We start from the raw sequence: 19,875 nt of genomic DNA, 5'->3' as shown, positions 1-19,875 counted from the left end.
ATGATAAATAATACGCAGGGTCTTTTAACTTGGTTAAAACATAAATGTACACAAAACTTGAGGAGAAAATATGAAAGTAAACCAGGACGAGAAATTAACTTTAAGAAAAGTCACTCACATAAGCAGTCAAAGGACCAACCATATATTCAACTAAACAAGTCTATAAAATGTGCATGAAATATCAAATGTGCTAATCAAATTATTAGCAAGCAAATAGTAATTTTTTCAATCTAATTCAGTTTTCAGTGACTTTAAAGTACGTTTTCTATATAATCAGTTAACTATAACAGTCCTTTGTTCAAAGAATGCCAAAATCATGAGGCACTCAGAATATAATTCATTGAGTACCCCAAATGAATATTAGGGACAAAAGAAGAAACATAAAACAAGAAAAAGGTAAGATGCAAATTACTTCAATGTATATCTCATCATGAGTATTAAGAAATCTTAGAAAAAGAGAGCTTATCCTTCTAAGCAGATGAAATATAAAGAACTATGTTTAAAAACTGATGAAGAATTTCACCCCATCTGGGTTTTCTTTTCTCAGTTATTATTTCTCAAATAATTAGATAAAAAAATTTTTAAAAGACCTATAAAAAGGAAGTCTTATAGATAATCAAGGAAAACTATGTAGTATTTTGAGAATGGGCAATGAAGGAGGGATTTGGTGCTAAAAAGAAACTATTAAGACAAAAATATCAGTAGGTAATTTCAAAATTTGCAAGTCATCTAATGAAAACAAGAAATTAATAAGAAAAAGACTATTTTGAAATAAGGAAGAAAGACACATGAAAACACAAATAAGGTTTAAAAAAAAAAAAAAAAAAAATCCCCAAACCACTCTGACTCTTCAAAGCATCCAGAACATGCTTTTAAAAGACCTTTTTCCATGTTCCTTATTTATATTTTGCTAAATCTAAAATGCAAATAGGTGACGATGTGCAATCTCCTTCTAAGTTTCTAAATAATCTAATGTAAATTTGCAATTTTAAAATTTCCTCCAATACATAAGAAATTAATTTTGTTCACAAGCATTCATAACTTTCAAAAATTTTAATCAATGACACAAATTCAAAGATGCCAAGACACCTATTGCAAGTTAAAAACATATTAGAACTATAAGTAGGAAATTGTTGTTAAATTTAGAGTGTGGATTTTTGCACCCATTTTAAATATTTCAAATGGATTAACCCCTTAGATATATTGTGCTAAAATCATACTTTCTGCCTAACACCCAGTTAAAACAAAAATCAGTTAATTTAAAAACAAAATGTAAATTATTATTCTACATGAATATATTTTATAAATTTTAAGGGGTTAATCACCAATTAGAAGACATGCTGTGTCCACACTATTTTATGATTAAAAGTTAATGGGAATATATTAATATAAATTAACATGGTTATGTAAAATATATAATCCACTCAACCATTTAAAAACTAGTGTGAACACTGCTCAATTCTAGAGGAGACAAAGACAAAACAAACAAAACAGCCACATGAAAGACAATAAATGCCAGTCTCTGCATCCAAAATCCCTCCTTAATCAAATGGCAGATGTGACACTGAGCTTTTGAAAACCTTGGTCAAAAATCCTTCCGATGTCTTGGCAGCAACCCCTGACAGGAATCAATCCCCTCTGCTAGAAGGCTTTGGACCGGGCCTGATAAGCTACAGGTGAAAAAAAACACACACAATACTTGACTTGCTGCAGAAAACGATTCTGTAGCAAGGGTTAGAGCATTTTGAACATTTCAAGCTTTAAGTCAATTAAATGTTTATTAAATATTTAACTGTCAAACACAGTACTATAAAGTAGATCCATCATGCGTTTAACAGTTATTTGAACAATTTAATTTCCTTTATTGAATAATTTTTTCATATTAATATTAAACAGAGTTTTTACACATTAAAGAGGTTACCACACTATGTGAAGTAGTAAGTCTCAAGATTTATAATGTTCTTCCGGCAAAGCCTTCCTTACCCCCTGTACTAACTCCCCAAAGCAAGCTGTAGGCTTTAAGTGATTTTAAGACACAGAGCATTGGGAGCTGCAGTAAGAGAGAATACATACCGTTACTCTGCAGCAAGAAAGAAGCAATCTTCATAATGAAGCTAAAGACATGATTTACTGCAGTTATCTGCAGCAAGGAGCACTCTATCAATGTTTCTACACTTTTGCATATTCAACTTTCCAGCTCAGTGTCTTGAAGCACAATCTTTCAATTTTGGACTGACCATTTCCCTCAGGATTGTATTTATGAAATTCAGAACAGTAATTCTAACTTGAGTCTGGGTCAGACAAAAATATAATTTTGTTTCCTTTAGAAGGGACAGGTTATCAAAGAACTTAACACTTATGACACTATTAACTTTAATTCTTTGCAACTTAATAAAAAGGCTTGATACTGCACTAATTTAATTCAGTCTAAACATAATTGGACATAATGTACTCTGAAACAAAGTTAATTGTTATATATTTTATATATAAACATTTATAATATTTTGTATTAGAAAGTTTTAAAATTTCCAGTCCTAAATAAAAGATCATATGCTACATAAGTTAAAGATTGTATGCTACATAAGTGAAAGGTCATATGCTACTTATGACCTGATCAGATTGACTCTCCAGCAACACCCATGGCCAAACCTTGAGTGGAAACTCATGTTCGTATAAAAGATCCTTTACATGAAACATTTATTTTAAAGATGCAAAGCTTAAGATACAACATACAAATCCTAATATGGTAAATACACAAAGTATGCATGATTAGACATGTCTCCCAATGACATTTTAGGTAAAATGCCCTTTTCCTGGGTTGTAGAAAGCCCAGTGCTTTAAAAAAATGCTTTGCTGTAAGAAAACAAATTTAAAGGGACAGTAATCGAGAGGCTTTTCTTAACCTGTATCACAAAGAAATATTAGTGCAACTCCATATTTAACAAGTTAAGATGTATAAAAACAACATGAAAGGAAACAAAGTAAATTTTATCTGACCCATGAAACAAAAGAACCAACATACTGCAGACACTGATCATGCTTTTTGGCTTAAAAGCTTTTGAAGCTTTAAAAATGTTACAGAACAGTCCCTAAAGCAACATTGCTGGCACCAGCAGGATTCATATTCTACAATTGTAAATTAAGTTTAAAAATGCTGAACTGTACTCTTAATTCACTAACTGTATCTGCCTAATTTATTTTTAATTCTAATATGACATTCAGGCCAAATACCAAAATCTGTGTGCATTCGGATGATCTACATTTATGAAAGTGCTCCAAACCAAAGAGCAACCTCAGAGAACTAGAAATATTTACCTCAGAATAAGCCAAATCCATGATTACATACATAATAATGCCTCTAAATATGTAAGTGCTATGAATATTTAGCCAATTTTGTTTGTGAAACTTTCTTGTCTTCTTTTAAGACAAGGCAAGATTGAGAACTTCTTAATGGAAGTTAAAGTTGTAGCCCCTAGTTACTAGCGAACATTTAAAAATTTTTTCACAAGTCAACTATGCCAAGTAAAAATAATTTTGAAGTTTTTAATTTTCCAGAAATCTGAGGTTAGCAAGAAAAGAAAAAAAATCAAGAAAACCAATCATATCCTAAGGGTTTCATATAACAACATTAAGAGCATTTACTTTGTGGGAAGTGATCTCAACCCAAACTGGTTGCTAAATAAGTCAAATCTATTAAATAAACATGTAATGCCAGCATGTTGCCTTCTAGGGCTTAATGCCATCTTAAAGAGTAGGTAAATTGAAAATAATAATAATGATAAAACAAAAAAAGTTAATAGAAAAGTAGAATGTGTAACGGCTTTCCAACCTCCTTCCCTCATGTTCTCTTCTCGAATAATTGGAGATGTCAGGGTGATAGTGACTTGCATTTTGGGTTCCACACATGAATTCAAAATTATCGCTGCTTCAGATACAGCACATTTTATGTCATATTTCTCAGGACTTATAACCTATGTAATGAAGATTACAAGAAATTAGTTGGATATGTCGCATACATTAACAGACAAAAGCAGTTTCATTATGATTCTTTGTTTTCCAACACCCTAACCATTCTATGAAGTCAGGATCATATACTACTCCATCTAAGACCTACCATATATGTTCATATCATTAATCTCTTGTGCCTCCTTATTTTCAGAATCTTTAAGGTAATATTTAATGTTTTTTGTACTTGGGATACTTATAAATGTGTATGTCTCTTAGATCATGAATTCTTAGATAAAAGAAATACTGGCATTATTTTTCATATTTACAGAATTTAGAAGGAACTAAAATAACCAGACCTAAAAGAAGTCACAATTCAACCATTCCCAGTATATAATCTCAGTGAATGCAACAGATGCACACCTTATCAGGGAGCAGAAAGTCCCACTTAGTAACAAAACACAAACCCAAAGATTCACTGCAATTTGGTAGACATGTAATAAGTTCCACTTTAAATGAACAAATAAAAGTTTCAGACAAAAAAAATAAAATGAACTATTTATAGTGTAGCATCCATCTAGTCTGAAATCCTAGCTCTACTTTGTAAGTCATATGAAGATGGGCAAATTTTTTACCCTGTGCCTGCTGCTATAAAATGTGTGGACAACTGTACCTACTACTTTATGGTTGTTAACTACGTAAAGCACCTACTTATAGTACTATGTAAATGTTAACTATGATGATATGAAGAATTAATTTTTATTTTACTTGCTTATTTGCATATATAGTAAGAGCAGGTGGATTTGAAATACCAATCTGCTTTTAGCTTAACTGTTAGTTAGTTAGTTAGGATACAGAATTTCCTGCATTGTAATTTTATTAAGCACCACATTAGGATGGAGATGTTTCTTACGAATTCTATGAATTTATTCTAAGGCCCCCAAATCTTTTCTTTCCCCTTTCATTGTCCTAGTGGGATCACCAAAGAGGTAAGAAGACAAATGATGCTGATTCTGCTGGTTTCTAATACTCAGAAAGAAGATTACAAGAAAGAAACAAAAAGAAACTTCCTTTCTAGAACAATGGTAATAGAACAAATAACAGTTAAGTGCTAGAGGGTCCAAACTTAAGTTCCACAGGGTGCTTTCACTGTTCCCTTTGTCATCTGGTATAATCTTGTTGTCAGGTAGTATTCTGACTTAGTACTATATAATCCACACTAACAGTGAAATTTCAATCACTGAATTCAGAATGGCTAAGTTGAAAGGTTTTAAAATAATATTTATTAAAGATACCATGACTTTATACAAAAAACTTTTAAATTCAAGCTTTAAAGTAAGGTTGCTTTGTAAAATCAAAAGGGAGTATCAATATCCTCGGTGGTGCATGCCGGTAATTCCAGCAGCTTGGGAGGCTGAGGCGGGAGGATCACAAGTTCAAAGCCAGTCTCAGTAAAAGTGAAACATTAAGCAACTCAGTAAGAACCCCTCTAAATAAAATATAAAAATAGGGCTGGGGATGTGGTTCACTGGTTGAGTGCTCCCAAGTTCAATTCCAAGTACTCCCCCCCCCCCCAAAAAAAAGGAGGAATGTTCTATTAATCATGCATTGCCAAGATTTGCTGGAGACAAGAGAAATACTTCCTACCATTACAAATATTTGAAGACTGAAACTATGTAAGTCATCCCTTATCTGTAGTTTCACTTTCTGCAGTTTCAGTTACGCATGGTCACTGCAGTCAGAAAATATTACACAAAATTTTCCAGAAATAAATAATTCATAAGTTCATAATTCATAAGCATGCTGTTCTGAGTAGCATGATGAAATCTTAAGCCACCCTCCCGTCCGGCCAGCTATGTGAATTATCACTTTGCCTAGTGTATCCATGCTATATATGCTACTAGCTCATGAGCCCCTTAGTCGAACTGTTGTTATCAGATTGACCATCATGGTATTGCACTGTGTGGGTTTAAGTAACCCTTATTTTACTTAACGGTCCCAAAGCGCAAGAGTAGTGATGCTGGTAATTAAAATAAACCAAAGACAATCTGCGCCTAATATATAAATTAAACCTTATCATGGGTATGTATGTATAAAGAAAACACAATATACACAGTTTGGTATTATCTGAGATTTCAGGTTTTGACTGGGAGTCTTGGAATACATCCCTGAGGATAAGGATGTTCTACTGCATTCATAATAAAACTGGAGAAATTAAAACCAGAAAGATCCTTTCTTTCAGTTACATTTTATTAAACAAGTTAAACTAAATAAGTTCATTAATTTAAAAAATTTAAGCTTACTACACACAGGCTTTAAGGAAAAACAAAAAACATTTTTTGTCCCAAACAACTGCCCTACACTTTGTATTGGAAAAAGTATAGGAAAAGGAGGGCATATGCCTCAATTTTACATTTCAAAATAAATTGGCAAGATGGCTTTATGTCAAAAACAAGCACTATAAAACCTAAAAAGACAAAGCAGAAAATAGTTTCATCAGTTTGAATAATTAAGCAAAAAACTCAATACGAGAAAGTCAAGCCAAAAATTTAAAGGCTGGCTGAGGTTTAAACTGAAGCACAGTTAGTCCTGCCAAAAACTTTTGAACCAGACAAGGGGTAAATTTAAAATTTCCATAATACTTACAGCAAGCTGTTTGGGTAGGTTTTCTGCAATACGGCTTAATAATGTCTTTGAAGGTTTTTCTGAGCACAGCAAAACAAGGTTGACATTTCTATCTCCTCGGAGAAGTAATCCTTTTGCCAATACTCCCACTCGCAACACTCCTTTCAAAGCTCTGTAGCAAAATCAACTTATATTATAAAATGACATTTCTTTCCTTTTTCCCCATTCTTCTTTCTTTTTTGCAGCACTGGGAATCAAATCCAGGGTCTCCTGCATGTTAGGCAAGCACTCTAACACTGACCTATATACATCCTCTGCCCCCATAATATGACATTTCTCTTCTTAGTCAGAACCATGATACTCTAAACACACAATATTAAATTATTTTAATACTATTAGAATCTTCATCATCTACAAAACTATATATTTTAAAAACTATACTTCATTAGGTAAGCAATATAGATTAAAAATAAATCAAGAAATAAGTTCTCAGCTGGGCATGGTGGTACATGCTTGTAACCCAAGCGGCTTAGGAGGCTGAGGCAGGAGGATCTCGAGTTCAAAGCCAGCCACAGCAAAAGTGAGGTGCTAATAAGCAACTCAGTGAGACCCTGTCTCTAAATAAAATACAAATAGGGTGGGGATGTGGTTCAGTGGTTGAGTGCCCCAGGGTTCAATCACCACTGCCTCCCCCCGCCCTAAAGAACTAAGAGGTGGGGCTGTAGCTCAGTGGTAGAGCACTTGCCTTGCATGTGCAAGGCAATAGGTTCGAACCTCAGCATCACATTATAACTAACTAAATAAAGGAAGATATCATGTCCATCTACAATTAAAAATAAAAAAAATTAAGTTCTCACAAGGGTAACTGCAAAAAGGATACCTAATACTTCTGTTTTTCACAATAAGTCATGTTTGAATTAATACAAAAATATTTCCAAATGGTAGGAAAAAGGAAATTTAAAAGTTAGAGATCATACTACAAACTCGATATGAAAGATGGAGCTAAAGTTTGGGCTTATTCATGCTTTATGATTAGTGCTACTAGAAAATAATAAAGACTGAAAGGGGGACATGCGACACAAAGAGAAATTAGCAGCTGAATGCAACTGGAAAACTATAAGAGGCTTTGAAACAGATTTAATACATTTTTATGTAAACTTAAAATGAGTAAAATTACAAGGTTTAAACTGTGTTGTCAGTGGGACTATGTATTTCTCATTTTAGCTGAAAATATTACATATCTAATAAGCATAGTTAAGGCAGACTCACTCAGGAATTTTCAGTCTAACTGTTATTTCAAGTGTAAAAAGTCCACATAAGCAGAACAAAAAATACATATAGTAAATAACACTGAAAACACACCTGTCTTTACCTCCCTCTTTCTTATCATCTCCTTCTTTGCTCTTGCTCTTCTCATGTTCAGATAAACTGTCTGAAACGAGTTTTAAAGCACGTTCAGTGATAGAAACAATTTTCTGAACTGCTTGCAACTCCTCTTCTGTTGGATAAATGGTTGCATGTTTTGTCATTACATAACGGTCATCAGATGAGTCAGGACGACGTAAGGGCTAGAGAGAAAAGTTATACTTCAATTTAGCGAGGGTCTAAGCAACTTAGTGAGACCCTGTCTCTAAATAAAATTTAAAAAGTACTAAGGATGTGGTTCAGTGGTTGAGTGCCCCACTGGGTTCGATCCTTGGTACCAAAGGAAAAAAAAAAGTTTCCTGAGCAAAAGTAGATAATATTTTTCAGTTTTATAAATACATATTGGTCATATCTTTTCAATAAAAACCAGTTAAGCAAAATGTCTACTTACACAAATTTCAACTTTTCATTTCAGTGAAATGAAAATGCAAGACTACATATGTTTGGATATACACAGACATACTTTACCTCAAAGTAAGTGAAATTATAAAAAACATAATCTAAGGCAAGGAAAATGCCTTTTTGTGGGGTGGCGGTAGGAATCAAACCCATGGACTCACCATCAAGCAAAACCTCTACTACTGAGCAACATGTTTACCACTGAAAATACTTTTTGATAAACTTTAAAAATTGATGATTCTGAAATTTTGCTTTCCAAACTAAAATTTTACAACAGCCAAGACTTTGTAATGACAAATGAGAAAGAATAGGCAAAGGAGTTTGCTGTTTTTTGGGTAACCGCTGAATCTTATCTTCTTGATTTCAGTAGTCTGAACTTATATGACATGTTTCTTATAACTTTTTGCCCAATTTGTACAGAACACAAACTCAAAACACAGATCTTTGTGAGAAACATCTAAATCAGATGAAAAAAAAAAAAAAAAATCCCATCTAGATTATGAGATTAAGTCTAAAAGTTAGCCCTCCAAACTATTTCCTAATGCTCAAACAAATTATAAATTCTCATCCCTTACATAGAAAAGTGGACACTCACTGCAGGACCCTGTGGTTGAGGAGGCATGCCTGGTCTGACTCCCAGAAGACCTAATGGGCCTGGAGGACCATGAGGATAGCCCCCATCAGGCATTCGACGACGATCATCCCAATGATGCTGTTCTTCCTCCATTCGTCTCCAGTACATGTCCTCTTCATACCGTCTGAAACACAAAAAATATTACAGGGGTAGGAAGAAAAACACATCCCAAGAACTTGTATCAATGATGACATAAAAAATCAATTTAAAAAATTCTAGCCTAACACTTTTATTCTTCCCTACTTTACCTGATTTCCCTTATTTGCTTTGAAAAGTAATTGGAAGTAAAAATAGAACTAGAGAGAACAAAGAGAAAAGCAGAACAAAACTTCAGAGCTCAAGGTCAAAGTAGAAAAAAATAGACATTAGAAGCCCCATTGTTTCAACCTCCCCCCCACCTAAGGCAAAGACTGTAACCCCAAATATCTACACTAAGGGGGCCCAACCAGTAATATATGTAAAAGAGCCAATGTGCACGCAGACATTAATGGCATTCTGTTGATCGTTATAAAACAAAGAGACACTCTATTTTTTCCCCCTTAAAGAGAACCTCTTAGAATACCTTTAATTTCCCTATTTGTGATACAAGCAAAACAAATATATTTCTCTATCATGAACAAAACCAATGGTGTAGAACAGTGATAAATGGCAACTCATGGTCAGTGAGACATTCTCATTGTTGGGGACCTATTTAGAGTGACAGGGACTCTAGTAAAGTACTAAGCAAATATCCTGGCTAGAAACAATAGCTGTGACTTAGTTCATAATAACTATTGCCATAAGGGAATAATGAATGCAATGCCAACGTCATCAGAGTTTTTTTTTTTTTTTTTTTTTAATGAAACCTCATGTTGCTGGTTCAGACAAAAATTTACTATGTATACCAAACAAAACACCATGAACTGAACCTGGAATGTGGACATCTAGTGTACAGTTGACATCTTTAAAATCTATTCTACAGTCTTTTTTTACTTTTTCCCTCTGGGTTCTATTTTCACTTTCAGCTTCAAACTAGCATAGTAACAGCTCTCAAAGAAAACCATGTGTCAAGAAAATTGTGGTAGCAAGTTTTATTAACAAACTGTTTAAAAAAAAAACTTAAAGAAAGGATTATGTTTCTTGACTACCACCATAAAAAACTATTCATTTCTCCACGTTGGGAATAAGCATTGTTTTTTAGGTAATCTGAGAACTGAGGGAACCAAATATCCTGTTATGCTATTTAGGCCTTGAGAAAAAAAATGAATAAAAACAGCTTGAAGGTTCTGAAAAATCATGTTTAGTCCAACTTGGGATAGTTTATTAGTGCTAAAGATGTTTAAGTAAAATGATAGCTGGGACCTTTAACTGTTGTTTGCCAATTCATGCTACATTTACTGGCACTTAAATGCTTAATAAATATTAGACATACAAGTAAAACAAAATAGGTATATGACCTAGTACAGAGAATAATGTCCAACACATTACAAGGGCAAAAACTCCAAAAGGATATAGGACTAATTTTTATTGTACACAGAAAAACTGGTATACATGTAATGGTAAAAACTAAATATAACACATAATAAAAGTCATATAAGTACTGTAAAAGAAGTGTGTACAAACCAATAGGTAAGTAAATAATAAAAAATAAGCAATTTACCAAAAATGAAAAAGGATGTTAATATGCCAAATGGACAAGCATAAAAGCAATCCAAAATGAAACAAAAAGGGCTATATATTTAATAATATCTAATTGGAAGAGATTTAACGTAAGTTATAGTAAATATTCTCAAAAAGTGGTCCAGGGACCCCTAGGGATCCATGAGGTCAGATTATTTTCTTCATAACACTAAAGTATTTATTTGCCCTTTCTATTTTTATTCTCAGTGTACAGTAGTTATCAAGATGCAACATGTAGGTACCACAATGTAATGAAAATCAAAAGCAGATATGAGTTGGGGGGAGAGGAAAAAATAACAGAATGAATCGAAAACCATTACCCTATGTAAATTTATGATTACATAAATTGTATGTATCTACTTTATGTACAGAGAAACAAGATGCATCCCATTTGTTTACAATAAAAATTTTTAAAAAAGCAGATGTGAGAATTTTGCTATTTTAAGACGACATTAAAGAGGTGTGTAAAAAATATAAAATAGTGTAACTGTCCCCCCAATATTCTGGGGGAATATGGTTATTTTATAGTAAAAATTTCACATTATATGTTAAATACATTTAATCTACTATAATTAAACACATTTGCTTCAACAAGATAAGTGAAATGAATATTTAATTTTCTTAGTTTTAATTTCTATTATAGTAAATCTTTTTGTTTGCTTGGTACCAGACATTAAGTCCACAGGTGCTTTTACCACTGAGCTACATCCCAGTCCTTTCTAAAAATTTTTAAATTTACAAACAGGGTGTCACTAAGTTGCTTAGGGTCTCACTAAGTTGTTGAGGCTGGCCTTGAACATGCAATTCTCCTGCCTCAGTCTTTCAAGTCACTGAATTACAGGCATATGCCACCATGCCTGGTTTATACAGAAAATCTTAAAGATAATCCACATGAACAAAAGCTCTCCAGAGTCCTCAATAAAAATGGAAAAATAAAGGGTCCTCCTGAGACCAGATAGTTTGAGATCCCCTACATTACCTATTTAGTACAGGGAATAGGGTGAGTATTCCTTAATGAAATGCTTCTATTTCTGTAATTTTATAATAAGCAACTGGTCACACATGATATGTGTGATACAGCCTCAAGGAGGGTCAACAAGATAATAGGGAAATACTGAATCTAACAATAAGGGATTGGTTGTAAAGAAAAATTTTTATCTGCCTAAAAGAAAAATATGTTGTCATGAAAAATAAGATGAAATATTAATTTTACAAAGGTTTAAGATATGCAAACAAAAGATTACAAAATGTCAGTATGCTTTGTTTCTAATTTTTAAAATTATATTTTAAAATTTGTACAAAAATACAGCAGCAGTATTGTATAATACCCCAAATGTGGAAACAACTCCAAAACCAATTAACTGATGAATGCACAAAACAAAATGTTAATAATTATCTATACAACAAAGCCATTATTCAGCCATAATAAGAAACAAAAATACCAAAATATGCTACACAGATGAAACTCTGAAAACACGCAGAATGAAAGTGGACTCACAAGACCATATATTACATTATTCTATTTACATGAAATCTCAAGAACAGATAGATCTATAAAAGTTGTCTGGGGCTGAGGTAGGAAGGGAAGTATGGGGGACAAAATGGGAATGTTAATGGGTTTATAGTTTCTTTAAGGAATAGCAAAAATGTTCTAAAATTGATAATAGTAACTACTTCCAACCCTGTTTGGAATTTACTAAAAATCAGTAAATTGTGTAAAGTTATTGATAAACCTAACACTCATGTATATAAAATGAGTAATTATATAATCAATCCATCAATCTCTGGATTATGTTTTTTCTTGATTCTCTTCCCCTGTAACCTCCTAAGTTTCTAACACGGGAGGCTTTTAAAAAAACTACATTATTATAGCTCAGAATCTATCAAATCTTATACTCAGGATATTGGTATCAGGTAACCATTCTATTTTGCCTGTTTTAAACCGAGGCACTTAATTCATTTATAACATGAAACTATTTCCTCATATACTTACTATATATAAGATACCACTTGACAAAATTCTTAATCCCAATGACTTAACTTTAATACAATTTTTTCTAGACTTAGGATCTTATGAAACACTGAAAGTTCATTAAATAAACCTAAATTGTTCTAAATGGAAGACAACATACCCAGAAAAACTTTTTATCAAGGCAGAATCACTAAAATGCTATTAAAAGTTAAAGATATTACCTCATTTCCATCCTCCAGCGTTCCTCTTCTTCTCGTCTTCGCCAATATTCCTCCTTTTGCATCTGCTTCCTCATTTTCTCTTCTTGAATCTTTCTTGCTCGAATACTAGGTTTTACTTCTACTTGTAAATCTGGATTTACTTTTTTCTGTAAATGTAGACAAACCATTAAAAAAAAAGAGCAGCCTCCTTCAACAATCTACATGCATGTTTAGCTACAGAACTGCATATACTGATTATTATAGAGGTTTATAGTCACAAAATTTCCTACTAAAGAGAAAAATCAGCATAACTAAATTGGATCAGAGAAAAGAATTCAGAATACATTAATTAAAATATAAAATTAGTAAGTAAGAAGCATTGCAACTTAGTGCTGACCAAGAAAGTCATGAAATCCTTGTGGGACTGATGAATGTTTAATTGTAGTTATTTATAATTAGATGATTCTAAGAGTCTGTCTTGGAGTTAACAAGATTTCTTCTCATGAAAATATTGCTCTTTAACAGACTGTTTTGCCAGCCCTGCATTTTAAACTGAAAACATGTAACTAGTGCATTAATCCAACCTAGTTAAGACTTCAAATATTAAGATTTATCTTAATTCTTAAAGTGTATTCAATGAAGAATTTCTTGGGCAAGATAAGTGATGGAATTTTTCAAAAAATTCATCTCAAAATTCATTTATTTGGAGTTCTACCAAGCTAAAGGAGGTAGATAAAGATTTGATGTGTTTTTCAAACACTATATGGAACAACTATCTTTATATGTTTATTTCACCTAAGCAACATTTGGTTCCTTTTGCCACAATTACCAAAACTGATGAGAATATAGTTACATTAGATTTACTTAAGAATAACTATTAGGGCTGGGCTTGTGGCTCAGTGGTAGAGTGTGTGCCCCAAATGTGTGAGGCACTGGTTTCTCAGCACTGCATATAAATAAGTGAATAAAATAAAGGTTAATCAACAGATTAAAAAGATAAAAATAACTATTAAATAAAAACCAAATCTGATTCAGTACTTATAATGAATATCAAAAGTTCAAGCTAATTCTTAGAATGGGAGTTCAGAGACTGGGTGACTGTGGTTAGGTGTTTTGTTTTGCATAAAGAATGTTCTGAATCATAAGAAAAAAATTGTAAGAAAATGGTTAAAATTTACTTACTTTATATTGAAGTCTGTGTCTCCGTCCTTTCAAGTGCATCTCCTTAGCATTGGGATCATTAAAGCTGCATTCACATAATTTACAATGAAACCGTATTACTTTTCCTTCATCATTTCGTACCTTGATGAGGAAAAAAGCAGGGATGTTACAGTTGTTAAATTTCATTCATAAACCCTCAGAGATTCTTTGCTTCCAAATTTTTAATTGGTGCATAATTGTACATAATGGTATGATTCATTTTGTGTATTCTTACATACACACAATATTTATGGATTACTTAATATAGCTGTGAACAACTGGAATTTAGTAGGAGAAAAAACACAAGTGGTATGTCTATACTGTTTTAAAAGCATAGAAACTGGGACTGGAAGTATTAACTCTCAAAATACTAGCCTTCATTTGCTCTTTCATTTTAATAACTGTGTCTATTTGTAAACACTTAGATCTAAATGTAGCTAGATGCCTTAAATTTTCTCATAAATAGGACTGAATACCTAAAATTGGCCAAATATTGTTCTTGGAGATGAAGATAAAAATTATTAAAAGCATTAATACAGCATACAACTTTCTCAAAACTCAAGATTTTACACATGTAACTTTATGGAAAGTTCAGATTAATTTTTTTCTAACTGCACAATTGGAAAGATTAAGTAGGCTGGAATGTTACTATGAGTTCTGTAATGGATATGCAGATCAAACTGTACAAGTATTAAGATTGGCTCTAAATGCAGATTTCTGAAATTTAGGATTATTTAATTAACCCAAATCATCAAAACTTAGGATGCTTGGGTTAAGAACATTTTTTTTAAAAGAAAATCGAATCTTACTGGATTTGAGCCCAGGAGTGCTTTATCACTGTACCAAATCATCAGCCCTTGTAGTTTTGAGACAGAGCCTCACTAAGTTGCTGAGGCTGGCCCAAACTTGTGATCCTCCTGCAAGCCTCTAGGCACTGGAATTACAAGAATGTGCCATTGCACCTAGCTCAAATTTTACTCTTAAAACAAAGATGAAACTAAGTTAGACTTTTTTTATCAACTACTTATAAATTACAGAATGCAGCTGTCCATCTTGTGAATAAAGCACTCAAAATAATGTGGAATCTTCCATGATAACAAAACAAATCAAGGAACAAATATTTACCTAAAACCCACCAGACACTGTAAATAGGTACTTGATATCATTTCATTTTCATAACTTTATTGAGGACTATTCATTCCTCTTTTATAGATGTGGACACTGAAGTTCAGAAAAATGAAACAATGCTCTATAATAAAGTGAAAGTAAACAGCAGTGTTACAACACTGTGTTTTTTTCCTAACAGCAAACTCTAACCCTAATTCAAGTCTGATGTATCCTTGCTCCTCCATCTACTAATTTACTTGACCTGTAAAACAAGAAGTGTTCTAATCAACTTGAGAAACCAAACAAATGTTGTGTTAAATTAGCAACCTTAATTTTAAACATAAATCAAAATAATTGTTAAAAAAGGAAACACTGGCTCTCCTCATCATTATTTTAGCTGTTCAGAATTTTAAAAAAATAAAATTTTTTTGGCACCAGGGATTGAACCCAGGAGCATGTAACCACTCAGCCACATCCCAAGCCCTTTTTATTTTTCATTTTGAGATAGGGTCATGCTAAATAGATAAGGCTGGCTTTGAACTTGCAATCCTCCTGCCTCAGCCTGCTCAGCTAGCTGCTGGGATTATAGGCATGTGTCAATGCAACCGGCAGAATTTTTATGTTTTTAAGGTTTTATGATAGCTAAAAAGAACATCAGAATATCTGCCAAATAAATGAAAGTTACTTTACACCACAGTGACACTGGTAATAAGAATAAAAAGCTAATAGGCAAGCTTTAACAGCTTTTTAAATAATAAGACTTTTGATATTCTTTCATAAGTGACCTAAATCTAAACTATAATGGAGTGTACTTTTACACGTGGAGCATGTTTGCAACAATGTCACGCATTTCTTCCTTTTACCCAATTCCACAACCATAGTATTCTTAAATCAATACCTCTTCCACATAATCATGGCCCACTGGCTGCACATCACTCTGCAAAGCAGCAAGAGATGCTGGTGTGACTGGTTCTGATACTGTGTCCGTTTTTACTTCAGGAATCTGCACAGCAGAAGTGACAGGAGTACTTTTAACACATTCAGTTCCCTTTAAGTCTTCTGTTTTACTTCCTGTTGACTGTAACTTATTACCACCTAGAAGAACAAAGAATTACAGTAATTTTATTTCTATATAAATGGACAAATCTGATACAACAAAAACTTCACAGAAAGTTATTTTCTAGAAATAGTCAAAAGTCCTGTCTATATACTAAAGATGAAAATTTTAAAGAACTACGTAAGTGGGTTTTAAGATTCTATTAATGAAACATATTTCTGAATTTCCCCCTTCTTTCTAAAATCCAACAATACCTGCAACCCCATCTTAGCACTTATTTCAAGCACCTAAAAGTAAACAGCCAAGTTTCTAAAAGGCAAAGGCTAAGCCAATTCATGTTTGTAACCAGAGGTACTAGACGACAGCTTCATCAAATAAATAGTACTTACTCCTTTTAAATAGGTTAGGTTCAATAATCAGTTTTCGTGGAAAACTTTCTATTATCTACTGTTAGATATGAACTTATGCCAAAAGTTAATCACAAAAGATTTTTGTTATTTTAAACCGAAAGTATGAATAATCTCAAACACTAAAATAAAACCCATAAATCACGGCTTTCATTTTAATTATCAATTAAACTTTTTTTTTTTTTTTTTTTTTTGTGGTGCTGGGGATTGAACCCAGGGCCTTGTGCTTGCAAGGCAAGCACTCTACCGACTGAGCTATCTTCCCAGCCCTCAATTAAACTTTTTTAAATTTTAAAAAATTTTAGTTATCAATGGACCTTTATATGTGGCGCTGAGAATTGAATCCAGTGCCACACATATGCTAGTCAAGTGCTCTACCACTGAGCTACAACCCCAGCCACTACCAATTAAGCTTAACATTTCAAATAACTATCCAAGAGAACACCTGAGTACCTGATTGTGAATTTTTCTATAAAGACTTTCTTTAAAAAATATTTTAAATAATATACAAAATGTGGGCAATGTCCTAAGTTTTCATAATACAGTAAGAATAAGATAATGTAGACAGTTTTGGTGGTACACACCTATAATCACAGATATTTGGGAGGCTGAGTTAGGAGGATCTCAAGTTCAAGGCCAGCCTCAGCAACTTAGCAAGACCCCAAGTCAAAATTAAAAAACAAAAACAAAAACAAAAAACAGATGGGGACTTGGGGGTGATTAGAGATATAGCTCAGTGGTGCAGCACCTGGGTTCAATCACTATTACTGGGGGAGGGACACAATGTAGATGCCTTTGAGGTGTTATTAAAAAAAAAAAAAAAAAAAAAAAAAAAGCCAAGTAATTATAATACCATGTGATATAGTGCTATAGTAAGTAGGAACCAAATATTGTAGGAAGGCAAAAGAAGTCACTACTCTTTAACCTGATCCAATTGAAAAAGGCTACAAAGGGTGTGATACTTGAACTGTGCTTGGAAAGAAGAGCAATGAGTATAATACCAGTCATGAAGAAGGAAGAAAATCATGTCTGAACAGAACAGCATGTACTTAAAAAGCATAGCAACATGTTAAATTGCAAATTCAAGGAAAAGTCAATAATTCAGTATAAATCACTATCTAGGTAGAGGTGACAAGATTTAAAACTAGGAAGGTAGGTAGGAGCCAGATTATGAAGAATCTTACATGAAATAATTAAGGAATATAGATATGCTTAGGGAAGGTCAAAGTGGATTTTTAAGTGGAAGACTAACACAATTTGATATGTATTTTAAAATGACTGATCAGACTGTGGAAAAGCATGAAGAAACTGGACACAGTAAGAAACAAAGCTCTAAGGAAGAGACTTAAGACCTAAAAAATAAGGCAAGGTAATTGAAAAGACAGGAAATAGCTGGAGGAAGCAATGAATAAGAAGAAAAGTATTAGTAAAGTTTTCCATTTGAAAAAGCAGTATAATTTTATGAGATTATTTGGTGGTATGCTTGTGATAGATTCACGAGTTAGAATAGAACACACTGGGAAACATCTGTGGAAACATACAGAGGATAAGTATATAAAACATGGCTCTGAAACTCAAGGGTTTTTAATTTTCCAAAAACATTTTAAGTCACTGAACACATCTGAATGGATGAGATCACCCAGGAATACTGGGAGCATAGTGAGATAAAAGCTAGAATCAGCATTTTAGGAACTATTTAATGAGCATCCAGGAAGAACACCAATAAAGATACTAGAGAAAAGAGTGGGTGGACATATAAACAGAGATAAAGATGTATCTTAATCTTTATAATACAACAGTTAATGATATTGAATGTTAGGAAGGTCAACAGGATGAAACCAATAAATGGCCACTGCGCTTGACAATTAGGTCTTTAGTGAATCCTGAAATCAGTTTCAGAAAAGCGTACAATAGGAAAACCATAGTAGACAGAAAATAACTATAGTAATTTATCTACAGAAGTAAATAAAGTAAGAGCTGGGGATGTAGCTCAGTGGTAAATGTTTGTCTGACATACACAAAGCCCTGGGTTTAATCCCCAAAACTGTGCAGAAAACACCCCCATACCAAACCAAAACACAAAACTCTAAATCGTAATACCCAGAAAGTAAGAATTAGGTTAACAGTGTAAGAAAATTATAGAAATGGGAAAAAGGTCTCTGTATATTTAACAACTCAGTAAGATATGGTCATATTTCTGTGGCTGAAGGGAAGAAACCAACAGAGGACAGATACAGAGAAAAGGGCATATATCTGGAGAAGAAAAAGGATGGGTTGAATAGCATAAGCAGAAGGATTAATCCTTCAATGGAAAAGAAATATCACTTTGACAGAGGTAAGAGGAACACAGAGAAACTTCAGTACTTGCCAACAAAGTTTATTTTGGGTGTAGATGTTTTCTTGGCAGCCATATTGGTAGGCACTGCTGATACTTTAGTGTTGGATGTGCTATTAAGAGATGAATTTCCTGTAGTCACAAGACCTTTCACTGAAGAAGTTGCAATTGATGAAGTATTCACAGTACAATTGCTTGCTGCAATGCTTGAAGGAGAGGCAGTTGGTTTTGAAGCAGATACAGCTGTTGAAGAAGTAGCTTGGCTAACAACGTTTGGTTCTGTTGAAGGAATAGGTTTACCAAGTTTTGTGTGTAATTTAACCACCTACAAAACAAAAGCGCATTTATTTGTCAGGAAACACAGTGCAAATTTTTAAGCTTATCTAAATGACATCATAAAAGAAAATCTGAACATATTTTTTTCCACATTTTTATTGGCGCATTCTAGTTGTACATACTGATGGAATGGTTGTTACATATTCATACATGCACACCATATAACAGGATAACTTGACCAATGTCACTCCCTAGCACTTAACCCCCCACCCCTTGGTCTTTTTCCTCTACTGATCTCCTTCTGAGTTTTAGGAGATCCATCCCTACCTTTGTTTTCCTTTTTCTTCTCTAGCTTCCGCATATGAGAAAAAACATTTGACTCTGAACCTTCCAAGTTTGACTTATTTCGCTTTAACAAATGGATGGTCTCTAGTTTCATCCATTTCCTGCAAATACCATAATTCCATTTGTCTTTATGGCTAAATAAGACTCCGTTGTGCATATATACCACATTTTCTTTATCCATTCATCTACTAATGGACACTTAGGCTGGTTCCATAATATGGCTATTGTGAATTGTACTGCTATAAACATGGGCAAGCACGTACCACTATAGTAAATAACTTTAATTCTT

The 19,875-nt window shown here is 33.2% G+C and overlaps 1 protein-coding gene across 3 annotated transcripts in view; it reads right to left on the bottom strand.

Moving 5' to 3' along the window:
* ZFR (zinc finger RNA binding protein) overlaps positions 1-19,875 on the bottom strand; it is a 77,695-nt gene that overhangs the window by 23,435 nt on the left and 34,385 nt on the right. For 2 of the 3 annotated variants that reach the window (XM_079144483.1, XM_079144484.1), the window contains 7 exons: positions 16,065-16,261; positions 14,042-14,161; positions 12,881-13,026; positions 8,990-9,152; positions 7,933-8,138; positions 6,592-6,742; positions 3,830-3,971 (listed from right to left, as the gene is read on the bottom strand). In XM_079144483.1, the coding sequence (XP_079000609.1) occupies positions 3,830-3,971; positions 6,592-6,742; positions 7,933-8,138; positions 8,990-9,152; positions 12,881-13,026; positions 14,042-14,161; positions 16,065-16,261 (1,125 nt within the window). Of the gene's footprint in view, positions 1-3,829; positions 3,972-6,591; positions 6,743-7,932; positions 8,139-8,989; positions 9,153-12,880; positions 13,027-14,041; positions 14,162-16,064; positions 16,262-18,998; positions 19,291-19,875 lie in introns of all 3 variants that reach the window. The other variant, XM_079144485.1, reaches the window with a different exon arrangement.

Source organism: Sciurus vulgaris (genome assembly GCF_902686455.1).
Source record: "Sciurus vulgaris genome assembly, chromosome: 6".
Lineage (NCBI taxonomy): Eukaryota > Metazoa > Chordata > Mammalia > Rodentia > Sciuridae > Sciurus > Sciurus vulgaris.
The sequence above is the reverse complement of the archived record's forward strand: the minus strand, read 5'-3'. Positions and strand labels throughout refer to the sequence as shown.